Below are 16236 nucleotides of genomic sequence, written 5' to 3' on the forward strand. Positions count from 1 at the left end.
CCTAGGGAACCCATTCCAGTGCTTCACCACCCTACTAGTGAAATAGTGTTTCCTAATATCCAACCTAGACCTCCCCCACTGCAACCTGAGACCATTGCTTCTTGTTCTGTCATCTGCCACCACTGAGAACAGCCGAGCTCCATCCTCTTTGGAACCCCCCCTTCAGGTAGTTGAAGGCTGCTATCAAATCCCCCCTTACTCTTCTCTTCTGCAGACTAAATAACCCCAGTTCCCTCAGCGTCTCCCCGTAAGTCATGGTGCCCCAGCCCCCTAATCATTTTCGTTGCCCTCTGCAGGACTCTTTCCAATTTGTTCCATACTTAGTTCTCCCACCAGTTTTGCAAGACGCCTTGGGCAGCTCACGTAATCTCTCTGTGCCTCAGGCCCTCATCTGTAAAATGGGTGTAATAATTCTTCCTTTCTCCGACTTTTCATCTCTGGACATGGTGGCTACATCTAAGAAGTGTCATTCCCAGCTTGGGTAGATGTCGCATGTTCGTGCACTAAAAATTTCTGCATAGACACAGCAGCACGGGCAATGGCTGGGGTTAGCCACCCAAGCATAGACCGAGGATCTCGGCCGGGGTTGTACTTGTGCGGCTCTCCTGCACGGTTGTCCCTCGTGCTGCGGCCCCGCTGCTATTTGTAGGGCGCTAGCTTGTCCAAAGTTCCAGCTGAGCGGGGAATTACACCTCCCAGCTGTAGTATAGACATATTCTGTAAGCTCTCCAAGGCAGGGACTGTCTCTTGCTAGGTGTTTATAGAGCACCTAGTGCTGGGGTGGCCAACCTGAGCCTGAGAAGGAGCCAGAATTTACCGATGTACCTTGCCAAAGAGCCACAATAATACATCAGCAGCCCCCCATCAGCTCCCCCACCCTGCTCCCAGTGCCTCCCACCCATTGGCAGCCCCGCCAGTCAGTACCTCTCCCTCCCTCCCCGCACCTAACAATCAGCTGGTTCGTGGCGTACAGGAGGCTCTGTGGGGGAGGGGAGGAGAGGGCACTGCAGGCTCAGGGGAGGGGTGCAGTGGGGGCAGGGCCTGTGGCAGAACCAGGGGTTGAGTAGTGAGCCCCCCTCCCCTCCCCCGGCACATTGGAAAGTTGGCGCCTGTCGCTCCAGCCCCGGAGTCGGTGCCTGTACAAGGAGCCGCATATTAACTCCTGAAGAGCTGCATGTGGCTCTGGAGCCACAGATTGGCCAGCCCTGGCCTAGTGCAATGGAGAGCTGCTCTCAATTGAGGTCCGCTTGGTGCTACAATAATACACCTCATAATATTTTAGGGAGGAAAAAACAGTAAAACGACAGTTTAAAAATGACAGATGCTGTTTATTGGACATACAGTACCAGACGCCCGAAAGTCAAGGGGCTGTAGCCATGAGGACAAAGAATTAGAAAGCAGTGCTGGAGTTTATACATCAAAAAAGCAATCACCTTTTCCACCGGATCACTCACAAAAAAGACGGCGTCGAAGATATTTTTTTTAGTTGCCAGGAGGACACCCGCAGCTTAGAACACATGTTGGGGCACAGATCTTACCTGATTATAGGGTCATGTAACTATTTTCTTTGGCTAGAACAGATGGATTTGTAATTTCGTGAGGCTGACGCTATATTTTTCTTTTTTACTGTGAATTAAATGAACATGCCCAAACAGGAAAGGGATTTCAGGCAACATATATCTAGGCACGTTCGCACAGCATGTAAATGGAAATCCCCTTTCCCAGCAGCTGTAAGTAATGGATTTAAATGGCCACGGTGATCAGATAGGTCCCGATTCAGCAAAGCGCTTCGGCTTATCTTTAAGTTCACAATTCCAATGGGAATGAACGTTAAAGCACGTGCCGAATCAGGAATACGGTCTGGCCTTTGTGCTGGTCAGAACCCCACATGTGAAACAGATTGCAAGCAATGCTTTGGCCTACAACATTCCTGATTTCCATGGTAAGATCCTGGCTGTACCCAATCCACGGGGAAAAGGTGAAAGGACTTGAGTGCGGGGGTTAGCTCAGCTATTTACACAATGGATTTCTAAGGGCTGCACTTGCTTTCAGTAGATAGGAAACGTGTTTTCATTCATGCGGGGATCGCTGGGGGCCTTGTCTTTATCTGATGGATTTTTTGCTGGTCGTGGTCTTGGATACGATTTTCACGCTGGAGCTGCCCCTCCCTCCGGAGCTCAGACTTCCACTCAGGCCTCTTCCACTTCCAGAGCTGAAAGCGCCGCCACCTCCAACACTCATCCCGCTTCCGTAGCTATATCCGCCACCGCTGCCGCCGCCAAGGCCGTATCCGCTCCCGCCTCCGATGCCGAGACCGTAGCCGCCGCCACCTCCTCCGCCACCTCCCAGGGAAAGCCCACCTCCATATCCTCCTCCCAGGCTGCCTCCGCCACTGTATCCAGTCGAGGAACTGACCACTGCTGCAAAACGACAAGCACAACAAGTGAGATCTCTGTGGTTTCCAGAGGGAAACCAAACCCACACATCAGCTTCATTTGGAAAAGCCAGTAAAAGGTCAGAGGTCGAGTCACTTACAGATGCTCACAGGTCCAACTCCCTCTCCTGCCAGCCTGTTAGGGAAGAGAGAGACAGGAAGGAAAGGATGTAAGTGATGCCCTCAGTTCATAGACACAATGACCAATACAGATAGATTTGCAGACATTAAGGTCAGAAGGGACCATTGTGCTTGTCTATTGTGATAACCCATGCCTGAGAAACTCCTTTAGGGATTCCTGCATCCATAACTCCTGGTTGAGCCAGCACATATCTTTTAGAAAGGCCCCTAGTCTTGACTTAAAGACCTACAGTGGTGGAGAATCTACCCTGACCCTCGGTAAGTTGCACCTTATTTTGAGTCTGAATTGATTTAGGATCATAGGCTGGAATTTTCAAAAGGGTCTTACCTACTCCCTTTGAAAATTCAAGCTCCATTGCTTGTTAGAGCCGACCGGTATTTTTCAGGATTGGAAATTTCAGGGAAAAACTTTTTTAAGGCCATGGAAAAATGGGAAGGGGGAGATTGGAAGTTTTCTGAATGTTGGTGCATATTCTCCCTCCCATTTTCCAGCCAGCTATGGAGCCAGTTGACATTTGCTCAAAGCCCAGATGAAATGTTTAGGTAAAAAATGTAGAATGCTGATGAAAACAATGGAAAAGGAGGGAATAGTCTCCAGCCCGCCTCACACATATCGTTTTGTCAGCTAGATTTTCAGCCTTATAGGATTCATAGAATCATAGAAGATCAGGGTTGGAAAGGAACTCAGGAGGTCATCTAGGCCAACCCCCTGCTCAAAGCAGAACCAATCCCCAACTAAATCATCCCAGCCAGGGCTTTGTCAAGCCTGACCTTAAAAACCTTTAAGGATGGAGATTCCACCACCTCCCTAGGGAACCCATTCCAGTGCTTCACCACCCTCCTCGTGAAAAAGCTTTTCCTAATATCCAACCTAGACCTCCCCCACTGCAACTGATTCCCATCTCTGAACGTCAGTCGAACATCACACATCGGCCTCCATCTAATCTAGCTCATGGTCATGGGATTGCATTTGCAGCTCCTTATCCCATCTCTGCTTCAATTACAATGGCACTTTTACCGTCTTTTTTATCTTCTTCTCCTCATTACTGGGACATATTTCCGGAGTCACTCGCAATGTGCTAGGAACTGTGCAAACATGAAGGAAGGCACCTTATTTGCTCACACTACCATGTCGCCTTTGTTCTGGCCCTCGTTGCCTGTATGTCTACACTGCAGTTGGGAGGTGTCATTGCCGCATGTGTAGATAGACATACCCAAGGCAGCTTTGATCAACCCAGCTTATTAAAAATAGCAGTGAAGCCACGGCAGTACAAACTAACCGCTTGGGCCCAAGCCCGGGTGTGTACTCAAATGTGGAGCCCCGTCGCTGCCCAGGCGTTGTGGCTTATTTTTAGCAAGTGAGCTCAGTCAGAGCTCGCGCGGGTTCTGCAGTCACACCTCGGCGTTGCTGGGTAGACATACCCTGAATTATACCGCATAGGGTTCCAATCTCGCCTCCTGCTCTCAGGGGAGCAATGGAGCTGCTCCCTTGCCTCAGGGCTGCAGTATCATTGCATTGTGCACCCACCTGTTCTCCTCTCCTTCCAGCAGCTTCCTGTAGGTGGCGATCTCAATATCCAGGGCCAGCTTGACGTTCATCAGCTCCTGGTACTCTCGCAGCTGGCGGGCCAAGTCTGCCTTGGCCTTCTGCAGGGCATCCTCCAGCTCAGTCAGTTTCCCTCGGGCATCCTTGAGGGCCATTTCGCCGCGCTCCTCGGCCTCGGCGATGGCCGCTTGCAGGCTGGCGCACTGCAAAGCGGGAACGTTGAAGTGTGATTATTATTTAATGGGGTAACCAAATGTGAGCGCGAAAGTTTACTCTGGGCATGTAAACCTGGAGTAATTAGCATGAGCCTCCTTTGTGCAAATCAGGAGTCACTCCATTGAAGTCAATTGATACGATTCTCTTTTGCATGCACCAGGGTAAATCAGGCACCACTGCGCTGAAGTCAATGGATATGATTCTCTTTCTCCTGCACAGATGCAACTCAGGAGTCATGCTATTGGCATGATTCTCTTTTGCGTGCTCCAGGGTAAATTGGGAGTAACTCCACTGAAGCCAATGGGTGTCATTCCTCTTTTGCTTACAGTATTGCAAACCAGGAGTAATTTCGCTGAATGGAATGGGCCTGAGACTCCTTTCACTTACAATGGTGTAAATCATCAGCCCCTCCATTGATGTGAATCACATTAGCGTGAGTAAAGGGCAAACAGATATTTTCTCAATATCATAGAATCATAGAAGATCAGGGTTGGAAGGGACCTCAGGAGGTCATCTAGTCCAACCCCCTGCTCAAAGCAGGACCAACCCCCAACTAAATCAGTGGTTCTCAAGCTTATCAGTGGTGTGTATTGTGTCTTGGGTAGAGTCCCTCTGGCAATAATATGGCCAGATCTTCCCCTGGTGTAAACTTGAGCTGCTTCACTGTTTTTAACAGAGGAAGAGAGAGGAAGGATGGCCCAGTGGTTAGAGCGCTAGCCTAGAACTGCTCCATGGACCACCAGAAAGTTACCGCTGAGTGTTAGAAGAGTTGCATAAAAGGAGGGGCCAGTGGCTAGCGATTTGAGATATCATGGTAATGGAGGCCTTGCAAGTATGAGTGCTCGGTGTGCAATGCACAGTGTCTCGTGCACGCTTCCGTCAGGCTGGCATCACCGTTTCTTACAAAGCGAGAAGACCCTCAACCACCTCCCTGCTCCGAAGCCAGCAGCCGAACCGTTATTCAGCGCACGAGCCCTGGCCTGTGCCTCACGCCCAACCACTAGCCTGCCCCAGGTAACGAGAGGCTCCACCCTACCTGCTTCTTCACGCTGTCGATTTCATTCCGCAGCCTGTGGATCATCCGGTTGGTCTCGGAAATTTCGACCTTTGTGTTGCGCAGGTCATCACCATGCCGCCCGACGGAGATCTGCAGCTCCTCAAACTAAATATTCAGACATAAGGGTTGGAGGGGAGGGAGAACATGACCCATTACTTACTGCAGCGTTGAGGAATTGGATAGTAGCCATTTAAATAGTTTGGGAGCCCTATGGCTTGTACGGCAGAAGCCACCGGACACTAGCAGGACAAAGGTTTATGTATGCAGCCGGGCCTTGTGTGTCTGTCTAGCATTAGTAATCCCAGTACTTGGAATCCAAATGTCTTTCCACTTATTCTTAATGTTGCGTATAGAGCAAAGACACACTTGCAATTACTACAATAAAGAAAGCATGCACGGCCTCGCACCCCACGAGACCTGGCTTCTAATGCTGGCTCTGCCGCTGACTCTTTGGGCAATGAGTGTCAAGTCACTTAAACGGTCCCTACCTCAGTTTCCCCATATTTAAAATGATACTTATCTGCCACTGTTAAGAGTTTTGCAAACTAATGATGAAAATCTCTGCATAGTTTACTATTGTTATTACTGGGCGCAATGAGCCAAATTCATTCCTGGTGTAACTTAAGAATGGCCGTAGTGGGTCAGACCAAAGGTGCATCTAGCCCAGTGTCCTGTCTTCCAACAGCGGCCAACGGCAGGTACTTGAGAGGGAATTAACGGAACAGGCAATCATGAAGTGATCCATCCTCTGTCATGTACCCGTCTAAGTCAAGGATAAAGCTCCCATTGGCTTCCGTGGTGCAGTGTGAGGAACTGAATGCAAGCAGTAGATAAGAGGAATTAAAAAAGCCAAGAACATTATTGGCCTTCAGTCCTCACCTTGGTCTGGTACCAAGACTCCGCCTCAGCTCTGCTCCTGTTGGCAATCTCCTCGTACTGCGCTTTGACCTCCCGGATGATACTGTCCAGGTCCAGGCTTCGGTTGTTGTCCATAGACAGGACGACGGAGGTGTCAGAGACCTGCTGCTGCATCTGGCTCAGTTCCTACAAGAGACACGAAGCCTGGGTCATTTGCATTGTATGTAGAGCTGACACCCGTGAGGCAGCTGGTGTCCTGAGATCCCTGTCCATCCACTTGTGTCTTTCTATTTCCTTGGGCTCCCATGTCTGTCAGTATCCGCCTTTCCTCTCTTGTCTTATACTTAGATTGCAAGTTCTTTGGGGCAGGGACTTTTTTGTTCTGCATTTGTACAGCCCCTAGCACAGTGGGGTCATGGTCCGTGACTGTGGCTCCTAGGTACTACCATAATACAGCTAATAAGTAATAATAGACCTGGTCATAAACCTGCCTTTTTTCCTCCAAAAAAAATGTTGAGCAACAATTTTTCCTTTAAAATGTTTTGATTTTTTTTTTTTGGTGTGGAAAATGTCAATATGTAATAAAGCCAAGGGTTTGGATTTTTTCATTTTGATTTAATTTGAATAAAACCATTCCTTTGGGGGACTTTTAAAAAACCCTACCCGAAAAGCAAAATTAAACCAACAAAAAAAATGTTAGGGAATTTTACCGTTGAAAATTCTTGTCAAAAATGACATTTTCCCACAGAAAAAAAAATCTCATTTTTGGTGAACACTCAATTTTTGGGAGGGGGGTTTTGAAAAATTCTCACCAGCTCCAAATGTATGGGATAGACTGTCCCTTCTCTTATTTGATTTTTCTCCATGACTCGTGATCTGTCTGCTGCTGAGTCATCAACCACTGGGATCAATAGAGAAGCCAGTCCTGTCGTTTGACTAGTAGCAATTTGTGTGGCAGGTTCAGAATTCAAACCCTGCTGCTGATGGATGATGAGGGGTTTGTTACAGTAGTGCCTACTAATGCTTGCTTATCAGAGGAAGTATGGTACAATGGTTAAAGCGCTACCCTAGGACACCTGGGTTTAATTCTCTTCTCTGTGCGATGTTGGGCAAATGCTTTAGTGTCTCTGTGCCTGAGTTTTCCATCTGTCAAATGAGGGTAATAGTACTTCCCTACTTTACAGGGGTGTTGGAAGGATAAATACACTGACAATTATGAGGTGCTCAGGTACCATGTTAAAGGGGACCATACAAAGACCCATAGATTGACACATCCCCAGTCATCAGTGCCTGGTGCGGGGAACTCTCTGAGTTTCTAAAAGAGTGGGGGACCGATGCTTACCGCTTCAAACAAAGCTCTCAGGAAATTAATTTCATCCAGCAGCGCGTCTGCTTTGGCCTGCAACTCGACCTTGTTCATGTAGGAGCCGTCCACATCCTAAAGGAAAGAAGAGAAAAGTCACGGACACCCTGATGAGCGACAGAGTCAGCCAAAGGGCTGAACACAGCAAAAAAAAAACACCCGTCCGCTGCCATCAGCCTTTGCAGAGTGTTATTGTCTAAGCGGCCGCTGCATCGCGACGTAGAAGGTCTTTTAAAATGTGTCATTAAAGGGCAAGGCTGGTCCCTTCTTCTGTGGCCATGGATGGGCCTAGGTGAGCAGAACTGAGGTAGTGCCCCTTGGGGCGGGAGGGGAAGTGTTGTTCCAATCGGTGCAGGGTAAGGATGGGGCTACTAGATTTACCACTAGGCATAGCCACTGGCCATTGTTTTCCATGTAACAAGCATGCAACCAGCAGGGAAGAAGCCTTCTTCCTCTCGGGCCTGACTCGGGGGGGTTTCACTTCCAAGGTGATTGATGCCAGACCGGTTTACTCCAGCTGAGGACCTCGCCCACAATGTATTGCTAAACATTCTGGTTTGAGCTGTAATTATCCCAATCGCGCAGGGGCTGGGGGGTGGGGTGGGGAGGGGGTTCACAGCTCCCACTGGCGTTGGTTGGACTCTGCAGGTACCTCACACCTCTTGGACTCAGGCCCGTGAGTGACGCTGGGCTACTCACCTTCTTGAGCACCACAAAGTCATTCTCTGCAGCTGTGCGCCGGTTGATTTCATCTTCATATCTGTCGGGAGAGAGGAGAGAGTGTGCTAGATCAGGACCCGTCCGCTTGAGTGACTAGCGGAGAAGGCACGGACCCTGCCTTGAGTGCAGGGGAGTGGACTAGAAGATCTCTCAAGGTCCCTTCCAGTCCTACATTTCTATGGTGCAAGTCACTCCTATTCCAAATGATAGGGGCCGTGTGTGTGGGGGGGAGGATTTTAGGGACCCAACTCCCACTGAAATTCAATGGGAGTTGGGTGCCTAGATCCAACCTGTGCTTATGAAAATCTCTCCACTGAGTCTCCAAGCTTAGCTAGTGGTACCAGGTCTTGTGGTAGCAGAATCCACATCGTGAAGTGACTAACTGTAGCATTTCGCCTACAACTGCCTCAGAGGGAAATGATCCAGTGTGTTGCGTGCAAGCGAGCACCTGAGGTCAGAATCCTCAGCTCAAATCCTTGCTCGGCTACAAACTTCCTGTAGGACTTTGACGGAGTCAGACATTTTAAAGTGACCGAAGCGCCTAAATCCCTTGGGAGCTCTGGAAAATGTTTCCCTCCATACCCCATCTTTAACAAGGGGTACTAGCACTGCCCCCTTTCAAGGGGGTGTTAAGATAAATACGTTCGCAACTGCATGGCTGCTCAGATGCTGCGCAACCTGGGGCCATATAAATACCATTGATTTTCTTTAGCTGTGGCTTGCTGAAAGAAGGGGGTCTACATTTGAAAAATAGTACAGAGTCCAGAACTGACACACCTGCTTAAAATCTAGCCCCAGATGTAAGGGTAGCTACTGGTTGGTTACTCACCCGAAACCTGCACAGAATCACCCACATGGTTAAGTTTCTGCATTCTTAGTAGTCCCAGCTGAAACCAATGGCGCTACCCACCAGGCATCAAGTTAAGCATGTGGACAAAATCTTTGCAGGATCAGGGCCCATTATCAAGTGTCACTAATTGCTTTAGATGCAACTGCCATGGAAATGCCTGTAAATACATCATAAATCAGCCTGTCTAACTAACTGTACCATTTATTCCAAGATCTTTTAGCTGGAGTTTTGCAAAAGCACTTCGTTATGCTAAAAATATGCTTCTGTGAAACTTCATGGCTTAGGGCTAAATCAAAGAGGCAGGGTGGGTCTTGGCAAGATAGGAGAAAGGAAGCGTTATCTTGACCGCGCTGTGGCAAACGTGATCTGGATGTCTCCAGAAGGCTTTTGCCAACTCTGTGCCTGATTTTGGCATGGGAATGAGAGGAAAGAGGCAATGAAGAGGGATTTGAAATAAGACACGGTCTGTTTCCCATGCAGTATTTCCATCCTCCAGAAACCATAGTATAATGCGTAAAACAGACTATGTATTATTTTGAACCATTAAAAAAAGCCAATGAAATATACAAATACAAGAAACACAAATGAATATTAGAAGCCAATTCATGCCATGCCACCATGCCAATATTATGTGCGAATTCCTAAAAACACATCTATCTATCTATCTCCATCCATCTATCTAAACTTTTCTGATCCTCAAGTCTAATTTTCTCAGATCTGCACTTTGCCAGTCTTGCTACCTAATGCTTTATAGGCTGCAAGGATTAAGAGTGTCTTGTAAATATGAGGGATGAAGAGAAGGCATTTTAGATAAGGGTAAAATGTTAAAAAGCACCTAAGTCCCATGGAAAGTCACTAGGATTTAGGCACCTAAGTAACTGCCACTTTTGAAAATCAAAAGTCAATGGGTCTTAGTTCTAAGCGCTAGGTCACTTTTTGAAAATGGGACTTAAGCTCCTAAGTCACTTTGGTGCCTTTGAAATTTTTGCACATCCACTATACTTGTGAATGTGAATTTTAAAATCCTCTGCTGTTTTATTTTTAACAAATCAGTGGGTCAAATTCTGATCTCAGTTATGCTAGAGTAACTCCACTGACTTCAACGATGGAGTTAGAGCCAGATGCTCCGAGATCAGAATCCGGCTCAGCATCTGCTTTGAGAGTAGCAAATGCCACGTGATGCCAGTGTAAGGCGTTTTGATGCTCAATACAGTATGAAATGCCTGGCTTGGCATAGATTTTAATGCAGACTTTCTTACTTATTCTTAAAATCCTCCACCATGTCTTGCATGTTCCTCAGTTCTGAATCCAGCCTTCCTCTCTCCCCCAAGAGGTTGTCTAGCTGCCGCCTGAGGTTATTAATGTAGGCATCAAAAAGAGGATCCAGGCTCCGTTTGATAGTCGTCTGACCCTGTTCCTGCAGTAGAGTCCATTTGGTCTCCAATACTTTGTTCTGTTGCTCCAAGAATCGGACCTGGGGAAAAAACAGAACCCACAGGCAGGTGCTTAAACCTATTCAAACAATCCACAAAATCACTGACAAGAAAAAGGTTGATTGTTCAGTTCAGGGCGGAGAGAGAGAGAGAGATGGGGGTAGGGAGAATGTGACAGATACTTTTCATATAGGAATTTTGGGACCAGGTGCCAGATTTTCAATGGCATTTAGGTAACTAAAGATGCAGGCAGGATTTTCAAAAGAACTTAAGCAGGTTAGGCACCTACCTACTTGGGTACTTTTGTAAAGCCCACTAGGTACCTCTCTTTAGGTGCCTAAATATCTTTGAAAGTCTGGATCCAGATTCACGACTACTTTAAATCAATGTAACCCCCTTGAGTCCAATGGAGCTCCACCGAATTACAGTAGCTGAGAAGGATTAAACAAAACAATGTATTGTCTCCCCGCTCACCCCCCAGCAAGTCTCTGTGACAAGGAGATTTAAGAAAAATTCCTGGCTTTTAATCAGCAATTTCTCCTAATACTAATAATCTGCTGCCTGTGGATAAACCATGGCGAATACAGAAAATGCCCAGGCAACACATGCTCATGGAAAATGATAGCATTCCATTTTTTTTCTTGAAGACACTGAACTATCCAGAGAAGATACTTTGCAGCCTGTGGGTTCAGGACAGGTGCTCACCTTGTCGATGAAGGAGGCAAATTTATTGTTGAGGGTCTTGATCTGTTCTCGTTCCTGCACTTTCACTTTCTGGACCTCCGGGTCGATATCCAGGTGGAGCGGCGCCAAGAGGCTCTGGTTGATGGTCACTTCATGGATGCCACCAGGTGGACAAACGGGAAACCCAGGGCCACCCCTTACACCGAACCCAGGGCCACCCAACCCATAGCCACCGCCAGCACCACCTAACCCATACCCGCCACCTCCACCTCCACCGAGACCAAAACCACTGCCTGCTCCACCACCGTAACCAAAGCCTGCTCCTCCACCAAAACCGTATCCTCCACCACCACCAAATCCACTCCGGAGACCTCCGCCGACGGTACTGTAGGAAATTCTTTTATTTCCACCTAGGCTATATAGGCTTCTGCTGCCAAAACCGCCACCGCCACCAGCTCCAAAGCCACCAGCTCTTCCTCCTCCAACTCGAGAGACAGAGACCGAGCTGAAGCTGCTTCTGCCACCACCACCACCACCAAAACCTCCGCCTAAGCCAGCAGAACCTGAGCTGAAGCTCTTGCTTCCACCCCCGCTTGTTGATTTTCTCATGGAGATTCGACTCATGGTGGCTCGTTCAATTGAAAACTAAGAGTGGAGAGCAAAGTGTGGGAATAGAAGCTGTGCTGCAGGAGAAGAGCAGAGAGCGAAGGAGATGGAACCCCTCTGGTGTGAGAGCAGGGAGCCGCTTCTTTTATCTGCTTGGAGCACTTGGCAGGGACGCAGAGACGATCCGCTGCATTCATGGGCTTGATGTACCTTGCAGCAACTTGTCTTGTCAAACACACCTAGGTAGCAGCCTGGCTTTGAAAAAATGCATTGTTTGTGGGCAAGAAAGTAACGGAGTGCACTTACTTGTCCTTGCACAGGAGGGTTGTTGTTTTTTTAATTAAACGAGATTGTAGGCCTGATTCTGAAACACTGACTCATGAGATTTGGCATGAAGAGGCTACTCGTGTGTGTCAGGACTAGTCCCTGGATCATCCACTATCCCAGAGCTAGCATCTGTAAAAGACCACACCAGCTGCTCTATTAACGTGAACAATGCAATTGACTGTAACCACTAAAGTTACTTCCACGCTCAAGTCTTTGCAGGGCTGGGGGGGGATGGTTCTTACATTGCAAAGGGGCTGCAAGTTCTTATTGCAGAGGACATGATCCACAATCTGCTTAGAAATCTGCATACCTAAAGACATCAGTAATGCCAGTTTCAGCTATTACAGCACTGCTGTGCGAGTATGTGTGTGTGTGTGAGAGAGAGATTTTCAAAGGCTCCTTGGGAATTTAGATGACCGACTCTTGATCATTTTAGTGGGAGATGGGTGTGCAAATCCTCCGGGCAACTTGGAAAATCTTAGCCTTAAGCTTTTTGAGCTTTAATTCGGCTATGGCAAACAGAGCTGCAAATGGCTGTTGAAATGGCTTTCAAAGATGAAGCCAACTAATCCTTGCACCAAGCAACAAATCAAAAGCGCCCCACATTTCAAGAGAGACTCTGTTGCAGAACTGTGGAATGAGGCTACATTTTTTTTGAATGATGTTCATTCAAAAAAAAAATCTATACTACATTAGGGAGCATTATCAAGGTCTTTTCCTGCCCCCTATTCAATTCTACTGGACTTCTCAGTCAGGGCCAATTCTAAAAGTAAGGGAGTGAGGCTGTGTTTTTATTGTGCTTGTTTTTCACCTGCTGATCTGCAAAATTATGATGTTCAACAGGGGGTTTCCAGTCATCAGTGCCCAGTAGTGACATTTGTTGGTGGAAATGGAATTCACAGCATTCTGGTTTTAGGTCCATTGCTGCACATCCTCACTCCGGTAAATGAGCTGTTGGAACTTACCGCACTGGTCAAGATTTTCAACAGTTTCTGTTTGATTTTGGTCACTTTGTTTTTTGGGTGCACGACTTGAGTCAGTTTAAGGGGGTTCTAATTCTCAGCGAGCAGTTTCTGAAAGTCAGTCCCCTGGAAGGTATTGCAAGTCGTGCAAGCCCCTGAAAATCACTAGAAACGTTTGAAAATCTTGGCCAGTGGGCTTACTCATAAACCAGATTCTGCCAACCGCGTCCATCCGGAATGGTACCTTCGCTGTGCAGTTAGTTCCGTTGGCCTCAATGGGACTTCTGGCAAAGTAAGATACTGCTCTGTATAAGGAAAGCAGGCGGCTCAGACCCTGTCTTGAGCTGGATTTTTGCAGAGTTGGGTGCATGAGCAGCCAGCAGAGATAATGAATCCAAAATTAGAAGCTTAAGGGCATCATCATCATATCATGGCTTGTTTTCTGTGATAACTTTCCAAAACTAGTTTCCTTTGCTGAGAACTTGAAAGAAACTGATTAAAACTGATTTTTTTTAATTGCAGTCAGAAAACCTGATGTTTGCACAATGTGTGTTCCCCCAGCATTCCTGTTGCTGCTTATTGCCAGTTATGTGAGTCATTAGCACCTGAAGCTCATTCAGGTAAGAAATCAGGAAAATAATCATTTAATTAAACCTCCAATGGCAGGGATCAGGCTGAGTTGTAGCAAGGGGGTGCTCTAATCACGGGATTGTAGAATTTAGAAAGCAGTTGGTTGCTTGCATATCTGGAGGTTACATTTAAAAATGTAACATTATCTACGACAAAGATAATGCCATCAGCTCCCATGTGATCTGTCCAGACATTGCCATAGCAACATGGATTCCATTCCAACATGCATTGTCCATTCCAACATGCATTGGCTTTATGGACGATATTAAGACTTCGATCCTCCTTTCATTGGTACCAACATAAGCTGGGAGTCTACTGACGTCAGTGGACCTATACAGATGTAAAAGCTGCGCAAGGGAAAGGAGAATCAGGCCCAAAGTGTCTTAGATTAATAGGTACCTCCCCATAACAGCAAGGGATACATTTTCAGCAAGTGTAAATTGGCGTATATCTATTGACTTCAATGGAGCTACATCCATTTTTACACCAGGTGGGAATCTGGCCCCATTTACTCCAGTGGAGCAATGCCAAGTTATGCCAGCGGGACCACAGTGTGAAAAGTTTGAATTAAAAAGTATAAAATGTTCATTTTTATTTTAATGAATGAATGACTCTACACTGGAACGTCTAAATATGCATGTTACCCCCAAATAATGTTCATTCACTGGGTCATTACAAAGAGTATCAAAATGTAAAGCAACTGGCGGCGTGAGACTAGGGTGACCAGACAGCAAGTGTGAAAAATCGGGACGGGGGTAAGGGGTAATAGGCACCTATATAAGACAAAGCCCCAAATATCGGGACTGTCCCTATAAAATCGGGACATCTGGTCACCCTACGTGAGACACTTATGCATGGAAAGGTCACACAGTGCATATCGAGTCCTCACTCAGGCAATATTGTCATGAATTTAGGGCCAAAGCGTGCTCATTTTACTCGCTTGAGTAAGCCTGTTGAGGTAAATTGAGTCACCAGCGTGAGTTCGATTTGGCCCAGCAGTGGAACATTTACATGAGCAAAGAACGCAATGTAGACCTCTTCTTTCCAACATAAATTGGCCGGTCATTTTGCAGAGGATCAACCTTTACTCACCTTTTGTCATCTGCACTATCACAAGCAAGGATGACTGCATAAATCAGGCTAGCAGGGCATGGTACTAAAAGATCAGAAATGTTGGTTTGCCTCATAATAATACCTGGCTTTTCTATAGCTAGGCTTGGCAAACTCTGATTTCTATTTTTTATATAAATTTGACCGATATCAATGTTTACTTTTTGGCATTTTTAAACAGTTTAAATTTTCAGTTGCACAAAATTATGGAGTTTAAGCCATATTTTTATTTGTTTACAGTTCAGGAATGGCAGGAAGTTGTGCGGAGGTCAGAGAGTGTGGCGGGGGGACAATCATTTTTTAATGACATTGAGCTTCAAAAAGTGAAAGCTTTATTGTGGTTAAACGTGCAAAGTAAAGAACCTTAAATCAAACTCTAATAAGTTCTGAAGTAGCATTTTTCGTCCTTTGCCGATCTGTGAATTCTGATGATTCTCAATCAAAATATTGTTTTGTTGGTTGGCTTTTACTGACATTCACTGATAAAAACCCTAATCCTTCCAAGCGTAGAGATCACAAAGCACTTTACAAAGGAGGGCAGTATCATTATCCTCTTTTTACATTTAGGGAAACCGAGGCACGGGGCAGGAAGTGAGGTCATCCAGAAGGCCAGTTGGTTGCTTCTACTTCCATCTATGTCTGTGGTGTCGTTTTGGCAGCACACCTCAAGTGTGGTGCATCCTACCAAGGAGCATTAGGTCTAGTTCTCTTTTGACACCTGTGTAATTCCTTTGACTTCAATGAAGTCACTTACACCTGTTTAAGTGAGAGAAGAATCAGTCCTAATATTTTTAGGCTCATGGCGGGGAAAAAAAAAAAGACTTGAAAATCTCTTGTCTTGGTTTTATACCTTTTGTATATTTGCTTTATTCATCGCTTGATGGCATTCGGGTATTAATGATAAAATAATACCGTGTGTTCCAATAGCACACCCATGGCTCAGCACCCCAATGCGCTAGGCTCTGTACAAATATAGAACAAAATGATGCTTCCGGTCCAAAAATACTGACAGTCTAAGGAAGGGCCTTTTAAAATGCAAGAGGGACAGATTGTTATAGCTCACTCTGCATGACACCAATCCCTGATTTCAATGGGAGCTTGAAGTCAGACCTCTGAAAATCAGGTTGTTTTTATTTAGGTCCCTAAACCTGGCTTTAGGGGACTGACTTTAGGACCCCTGGTATGAAAATTTACCCCTGCATTTATATTTCAGTCTGCTAGACAATTGAATTCCCTTGGCATCCGTGTAGCACTTTAAACTCTCAAAAGCACTTTGCAAATGGCAAGTCCCGGGGGCAG

General features: G+C 46.6%; 1 protein-coding gene across 2 annotated transcripts; it reads right to left on the reverse strand.

Annotated features, from left to right (window-relative positions):
- Window positions 1-1349: 1349 nt before the first annotated feature.
- LOC123353480 (keratin, type II cytoskeletal 5-like) lies at window positions 1350-12111 on the reverse strand. Of its 2 annotated transcripts, none has more exons than XM_044994576.1 (9): window positions 11324-12111; window positions 10445-10659; window positions 8315-8375; window positions 7595-7690; window positions 6274-6438; window positions 5374-5499; window positions 4104-4324; window positions 2536-2570; window positions 1350-2420 (listed from the first exon to the last, which is right to left on the reverse strand). In XM_044994576.1, the coding sequence occupies exons 1-9, from the start codon at window positions 11924-11926 to the stop codon at window positions 2104-2106; spliced, it is 1839 nt and encodes a 612-aa protein (XP_044850511.1). In that variant the 5' UTR covers window positions 11927-12111; the 3' UTR covers window positions 1350-2103. The 2 variants fall into 2 exon arrangements, with proteins under 2 accessions (XP_044850511.1, XP_044850512.1); XM_044994577.1 differs by having other exon boundaries at window positions 1350-2392; window positions 2532-2570.
- Between the last annotated feature and the right edge of the window lie 4125 nt (window positions 12112-16236).

This window comes from Mauremys mutica, chromosome 20, assembly GCF_020497125.1.
Source record: "Mauremys mutica isolate MM-2020 ecotype Southern chromosome 20, ASM2049712v1, whole genome shotgun sequence".
Classification (NCBI taxonomy): Eukaryota; Metazoa; Chordata; order Testudines; family Geoemydidae; genus Mauremys; species Mauremys mutica.